This window comes from Grampus griseus (assembly GCF_964374135.1).
Source record: "Grampus griseus genome assembly, chromosome: 18".
In the NCBI taxonomy this organism is placed as follows: Eukaryota; Metazoa; Chordata; class Mammalia; order Artiodactyla; family Delphinidae; genus Grampus; species Grampus griseus.
This window is the reverse complement of record NC_139012.1, coordinates 78,648,491-78,655,800: the sequence shown is the minus strand read 5'-3', so window position 1 is coordinate 78,655,800 and position 7,310 is coordinate 78,648,491. Positions and strand designations below refer to the sequence as shown.

Genomic DNA, 7,310 nt, shown 5'->3' with positions numbered 1-7,310 from the left:
TTATTTTTGGCCGCAATGGATCTTTGGGGCGGTGCATGGGCTTATCATTGCGGTGGCTTCTCTTGTTGCGGAGCACGGGATCTAGGCACTTGGGCTTCAGTAGTTGTGGCACGCGGGCTCAAAAGTTGTGGCTCATGGGCTCTAGAGCGCAGGCTCACAAGTTGTGGCACAGGGGCTTAGTTGCTCCGTGGCATGTGGGATCTTCCCGGACCAGGGGTCAAACCCGTGTCTCCTGCATTGGCAGGCGGATTCTTAAGCACTGTGCCACCAGGGAAGCCCCCCAAAATGTAGTTTTAAACAGTACATATAAAACAAAATGCACCTCAGTAATTTTTTATCTTTATAAATATTTTATTGTTTCCAGAACATTCCAGAATACTGAAATTTACATATTACTTTAAAGACAACTAATATACAGCTCACTGAAATAAAATGTACAAGAAGTCTATGAGATGTAAGGTACAGATAAGAAAGCCTGAAATGTTTTAACTTAATTTGCCCTACTAGGAGCATCAGGACTGCAGAATTGATCCTGGCCTCACGTCAGTGACTCTTCCTGTGCGCCTGTTGACTGCTCCAGAGAACGTGCTGTGCTGCTGTGTTGACACCAGTGAATGACCAGGTTTTCCATCTTATCAAAGTGTTACTTCAATCCTAGGCTTTGGACAGAGTCCACTGTCTGTTTTTGTAAAAGAATACTTTCTTTTTACGAAGTTCTGTAATGAAATCTTACTGAGAAATTATTGAATCAGAAAGCAAATACAAGGCATCTTTATATTACAAAGGAAATCAATGAAGACTTAAGAAGATAACCATCTAGTACTTTAAGAAATCCCCAGTTCCGACACTTGGAGCAACGTAATTCCCACATTATGTTTTTCTACAAAGGACCTCTTCCTGCTTGTTTCCAGACTTCTTTCACTCCTTTAATGCTTTCTTTTTTCACACATTTCCAGTATTCTTGTATACTGAGCTGTTGCGGCACCTGTTAACCAAAAATGAAAACGAAGGGTCACAGTCTGCGAGTTAAACCCGGTTCACACGTGCTTGTCACTGCACAGTCCCACATTCCTCCAGAAAGGACTGGAGGTGATGGCGCTGTGAAGGTGACTGCAGCAGACTGTAAACTAAAGGTAAAGGATGAGAAGTGAATGTGAGTGTGAGTATCCCAGGGTACCGAGAGAATAGAGGCTCCTCCCCAACAAGGAAACAAAGACTTCGTGTGGCTTTCTTTCATATGTTGGTTTTAAAATGTAATTATTTCATAATGTTTTTGGTTTTCTGGTGAACTTCAGTTAGCTATGTGGAACAAAAATTATAAGCCTAAAACTCTGACCTACCCTTGGCTAAAATTAAAAAGAAAGAAACCATAAGTCACAATATACTTGATGAGAAGCCTTAAGAAGAAACAGTGGGTTGGCCAAAGAGTTCGTCTGGGGAAACACGAATGAACTCTCCGGCCAACCCAATGATATGGTGATATATAATATACTGTAATTCTCACAAGTACTGTGTGGCTGTGATTTCTCTCAGTTAAAGGAGAAGCAAAGATTAGACACCATCTGGCTCCTGGTGGTCATATGCATAGCATGGCTGGAAATCCACCAAGTGGAAGCAAAAGTCGATTTCAGATTATATTTATGTCCTTTTCCTATCACTGATTTGAAGCTCTTCTCTTTAATATGTTTTTGAGAAACGGCAAAGAGGCTGCTGGATATGTTAAACTGTTAACTGGAAAGGCTGGTTTAATTTCCAGGAATGTGATCGTTAACTATGAGGTGCTGGATAAGCACAAGCTAGTGGAAATCACTATTTGTTCATTTTCCGTAAATAATGTTTGCAGCAGGAAAACGAATGTGCTCTTCTAAGTTGTAATTGAACAGCTCTGTTTACATGAACCCACCGCAGTCTCTCTCCTGTTCTCTCTCCTGCCTTTCTTCTGCACTCATTACCTACTTATCATCTCCTGGAACCTTGTTTTCAGCCTGCGGATGGCTTTCATGAGTGTCCCTAGCAGATTCTAATCTAAACAAAATTTTGAGTTTGATTTGTCCCTCAGTTATAGACCACTACGTGAATCTGAGTGAACAATGATAAGAGCTAACATCTACTTCAAGTGTCTCAGCCACTACATTAAATATTTTACGCTCAACTCTCATAATAATTCTTTCTGGTAGATTCTGTTTCTCACTGTTACAGATGAGGAATCTGAGGCTCAGAAAAATTAAGTGTCTTTTCAAGATTTGGCAGTTAGTATGTGATAGGGCTGGGGTTTGAGTCTAGGTGTCTAACTACAAAGCCCAAAGCAAAATTCTAGGCTAAGACTTCTGAGTAGCGCTTCCTGACTCAGACTATTTTAAAAAAAAGCAAAGAAAAACGGTGGATCCCACCTGTAGGAGATACTTCAGTTTTGTAACTATAGCTTATGATCTCTTTAAAAATGATGAAAACTCCATTTAAGACTGTACATTTGCTCAAATTCTAGGTTTACTTCCATTCATTTAACTACATTTGAACATGTAACTATTTAAAAACTCAAAATCTGTTACCCATAAACCTCGATGCATCCTGTTTTTTAACACCCCAAGAAACTCTTCATGACTGAGACACTCATCACCATCCAAATCAAAGATCTTGAAGACGGTGTCCAAGATATTGTCGGAGAGTTCTTGTCCCGTTGCTACCTTCACAGCTCTCTTAAACTCCGCTAAAAGGAGAAAATATAAAAACTCATCAACAATGTAAAATAGTCTAAGTCTAAATGTTTATTATTTGAGAAGTAAAAACAACTCTATATATTTATCACTTGGGAAGTAAAACAAGAACAAAAATGTGTTCAAATAATAAACTTGGCTGAGAAATGTCAGCACGCTATTTTAATGTAATCAGTGTTTTGAACACAGATATTTAAATATTTTCTTCTACTTCTCAGGGGAAAGGTAAAGTAAAAGCAAAAAAGTAATTGTTAATAAACTGTTGTAAATCTGGAATAACCACATTGAATTCATTGAAAGGCCAATCAACTGTTTTTTCTGGTAAGTGGTCCCTTGATTGGTATCAACCAGGTGAAGAACAGAGTGATACTGTTTACAGATGATACAAATTAAGTGATTCATATAACTTACCTAGTCTGACAGGGCGATGAGCTAAACTGAACATCTGCATGGCAATAGCGAAGTCTTCCAAGTGGGTCGCAAAATGACAAAATGACTTGAACTCATCCAAACTAATGCTCTAATAAAATAACAAAGTGAGTTTTTATTACAATCTTGTAAACACATTAAATGATTTTATGAATACAACTGTGCGTCCTCTTTTCTGTCATAAAGCCTGTGCACTTACATCTTTCTAAGCAAGTCTATTGAAAAATCTGAGATGCAGGATAACAACAGAACTATAGATTCTAGAGATTAGGAGGAACCCCAGGAGGTTACGTGCAGGGCCCCTGGGTGTGCCCGTGCAGACTGAGCACTGTGTGAGCGTGAGTGCATGGCTGGGGGCCCCGGGGCTGTGAGCGTGGGGCTGTGGGCGTGTGTTACAGCCCCGCTGTATCTCCTCAAAGGTCCTACGTGGGGCTTCCCTGGTGGCGCAGTGGTTGAGAGTCCACCTGCCGATGCAGGGGACACGGGTTTGTGACCCGGTCCAGGGAGATCCCACATGCCGCGGAGCGGCTGGGCCTGTGAGCCATGGCCACTGAGCCTGCGCGTCTGGAGCCTGTGCTCCGCAACGGGAGAGGCCACAACAGTGAGAGGCCTGCGTACCGCAAAAAAAAAAAAAAAAAAAAAAAAAATTGAATTGCTGGAATGTGACTCACTCCTTTCTTTTCCTGCCTCTGAGGCTGGCGTTTCTAGCAGATGGGGGAGCTCCAAAGGGGCGGAGACTCGGAGAGTGTGGGTCCCCCAGCAACTGCGTGGGCAGGGTCTCCCACCAGCCCACAAGGGATGTGCAGCATGACTGAGAAGGAAGCTCTCCCGTGTCAGCCTTGGGCTTCCAGGGCTAACGTGAAACTGCAGCAAACCTAGGCTGTTCAGACTGTACAACATTACATTTACAGACTGATTTAAGGGACAACTGCTATGTTTATAATAGTAAGACATTCTAGTCAATACCAGGGGGTGTCTCTACAGTTAGATAAGTTTTCTTTTCTATCCATCAAGGCTTTAAAGTTTTTTCTATATATTTCTTGTTAAATTTATTTCTAATTGTTATATATCTCTATTGCAATTATAAATGAGATCTTCATTATATTTTATTATCTTTTTCCTCATTACAGAGATAGATTTAAAAAAATTATATAAAAACACATGCCCACTAAGAGGTAAAATGAGGTCTGGGTTTAAAAAAAAAAAATTATTCATTTATTTATTTTTGGCTGTGTTGGGTCTTCCTCGCTGCACGCGGGCTTTCGCTAGTTGTGGTGAGTGGGGGCTACTCTTCATTGCAGTGCGCGGGCTTCTCACTGCGGTGGCTTCTCTTGTTGCGGAGTGCAGACTCTAGGCACGCGGGCTTCAGTAGCTGTGGCACGCGGGCTCAGTAGTTGTAGCTCGCGGGCTCTAGAGCGCAGGCTCAGTAGTTGTGGTGCACAGGCTTAGTTACTCCGTGGCATGTGGGATCTTCCCAGACCAGGGCTCAAACCCATGTGCCCTGCACTGGCAGGCAGATTCTTAACCACTGTGCCACCAGGGAAGTCCTGAGGTCTGGGTTTTAATTTGGGGTAGTGGGGCACATAATGAGGGAACTTAAAAAACAAAAAAAACCCCAAAAAACCACCTGCCCATTTGAAAAAAAAGTTTTTTGGAACAATAAAGTAAAAAATTACTCAAAATCTTACCACTGTCCATTAACCATTATTAACAATCATCATTTCATGCATCACACAATTATATAATAGACAGTAGGTTCGTCTTCATTAATTTGGAAGTTACTTTATTGAATTATATAAACACGTCTAACTTACTGTTTCATTTTCATCATGAGCGTAATAAAAAGGCACACCAACCTCTCCTGCGGACAGCTTCTCTCTCACATTTTTCCAATAAACGTCTTTATTTTCAGTGTTGGTGAATAAAAGGAGCCATTCTGCGAAGTCTTCTTTTCTCATGAAACTCAGACCTTTAGAGAACTGAAGGAACTCCATTTCTTGGACCTCCGTCTGCAAGTTTTCCATAAATCTAAATGTTAAAATATGAGATGGATGTCAGTAACTCATGGCTTCGCCTTAGTGCTATAAATGGACTGCAGGCACCTTAAGCAGCACCTCTATGAGTTTCAATACGTTGCAGATCCCCTTACGTACCTTCCACGTGTTAAAAGATCTGTACTACATGTCATGTCACAATTTAACAGAAATATACATGGGGAGCAAAATATATTCTCGTTCAATGGGAGAAGAACTGTCACTGTTAAAAATTTACTTGCTTTAGAGCCTGCATTTATTCCGCAGACCTTAAAAGTATGACGGGGAAGTTTGATTTCAGGCTTCTACCTATGTGATAGGTAAGAGTCGGTTTCCTACAACATTTTCTGAATGTACTGGATACATGAATTTATTTATCAATGCCGTGTGTCTTTGGGTCAAAGCAGAATTTTATCTAAAATTTGAAACATTTCAAGTTTGGGCTGATCAACTAACTCTTTTAGTGATACGCTTTGTCCTCCATTTTACTGAGTTTTACTGTACTGGGTGCTGTGATGGCATCAACTGATTCTTACAAGGACTGTTAAAAGGGTGTTTTACTTGCAAATGAGTGTACAGTGATAAAGGAAGTAGAAGATATGGTATAAAAACATTACTAACTGTTCCTTTCCTTTTTCTTTTTCTTTGGGCTCTACCTGAGGCTGAAATATTATAAACTTAATTGTTGTTAAACTATCCACTGTCTGGTTTAAGCTCTTTCATCTTAACTAATTATACTACTTCTGAAGAACATTAAATATGCTTAATGATAAAATCTTGTCTCAAATTATACGTCTTGTCAAGACATGAAAGTCTGGGACACGATACTGGCCATAAATATCTGAATTGAAGAATTTACAGTATAAAAGACCACCAAATGCATCCTGAACAAATTAAATAGTTTATAAATTAGTGTCTTAATTGGAAGACAGTGTCATAATTGGAAACAACGGGAGAAGTCTGTTTTGCTTATCTGGGTTTTTTAGGCCACAGTGTCTTGTAGAGTATTTACTACTAATTTGCAAGTTTACCAATCAAGGCCATTCTTCCCGAGAGCTGATCGCGGAATATATTTACCAGCACAGCACTGCTTACAGACATCTCTGAATTTATAAAAGCTCTTCATGAATTTAGAACATCCTCAACTAATCACTGGTATTTCAGAATAAAAAAAAAATCCCAGTCCTAGAAAGCACATCTGCATCAGTATCTTCCTAATTTTTCCTGATGAGAAAACTTGAGACCAATTTTCTTCCCTTTCCAACCACTTCCCTATCTTCAGTCACAAAGTTATTTTAAGCTTTAACTATTTATTGGAATAAAAAATGAGGTCAAACATACCACACAGGAAATAAACACAGGGGTTATTTCTGGTCACTAGTTTTAGGGCTAACCGTTGAGTTTAGAGGAAGAGAAAAAGAAATGCAGAAGACAAGTCCCCAGTAAAGTAAGACGACAGGGAGGAAGAGACAGGAAAAACAAAGAAGACAGACAGGCACTGGCACAGAGCAGGTAAACGCCATCGCCAGCTGCCTGCGGAGTCTGCGCTTCAGTATTTTTCCCCCGAACTATATATATGCTGATAAAGAACTGAATTTTCACAATTAAATTACCTGTTGATTTCATAACAATGAATAGACACCAAAATTCCAGGAGATAGAACTTAAATTATACTTTAGCTTTTACTGAAATGGCTAAGTGGTATTTCAGCTGGAGAATCTGACTAGTTGTAGAAGTAAAAAAAAAAAAAAACCCAAACAAGCCACCAATTTATCCACATGTTCCCTCAGTCACTGGTAAGTTTCTCTTGACACCTGATGGCATCTACTAAGTCCATCTGTCCCTCTGGTCACCTGGGGGGACTACTTCCTTGAAAGCCCACCCAGTGCCCCCAACCACCTAGCCAGCAACTGCAGGACCACCTCTTTCAGAAACTCTGTGACTGCTCGAAACTTAAGACAAACCTGTGTCTGAATTTCACCTCTCCAATTTCTAGCTACATGATCTATTATAATAGTTATACCTGCATCACATATAAGCTTGTGAACAGCCTCACTGAGTGGGTCTCATCATCACCATCTCACTGGTGAAGGAACAGACCCAACACTCAGGTCCAATCGCTTGTCAAATCAAA

The 7,310-nt window shown here is 40.3% G+C and overlaps 1 protein-coding gene across 1 annotated transcript in view; it reads right to left on the bottom strand.

Moving 5' to 3' along the window:
- Positions 1-330: 330 nt before the first annotated feature.
- MICU2 (mitochondrial calcium uptake 2) overlaps positions 331-7,310 on the bottom strand; it is a gene marked incomplete at its 5' end in the record, with an annotated part of 84,835 nt that continues 77,855 nt past the window's right edge. The window contains 4 exons of the mRNA XM_082675897.1: positions 331-985; positions 2,550-2,707; positions 3,126-3,234; positions 5,000-5,171. Coding sequence (XP_082532023.1) covers positions 881-985; positions 2,550-2,707; positions 3,126-3,234; positions 5,000-5,171 — 544 coding nt within the window. The 3' untranslated portion in view covers positions 331-880. The remainder of the gene's footprint in view (positions 986-2,549; positions 2,708-3,125; positions 3,235-4,999; positions 5,172-7,310) is intronic.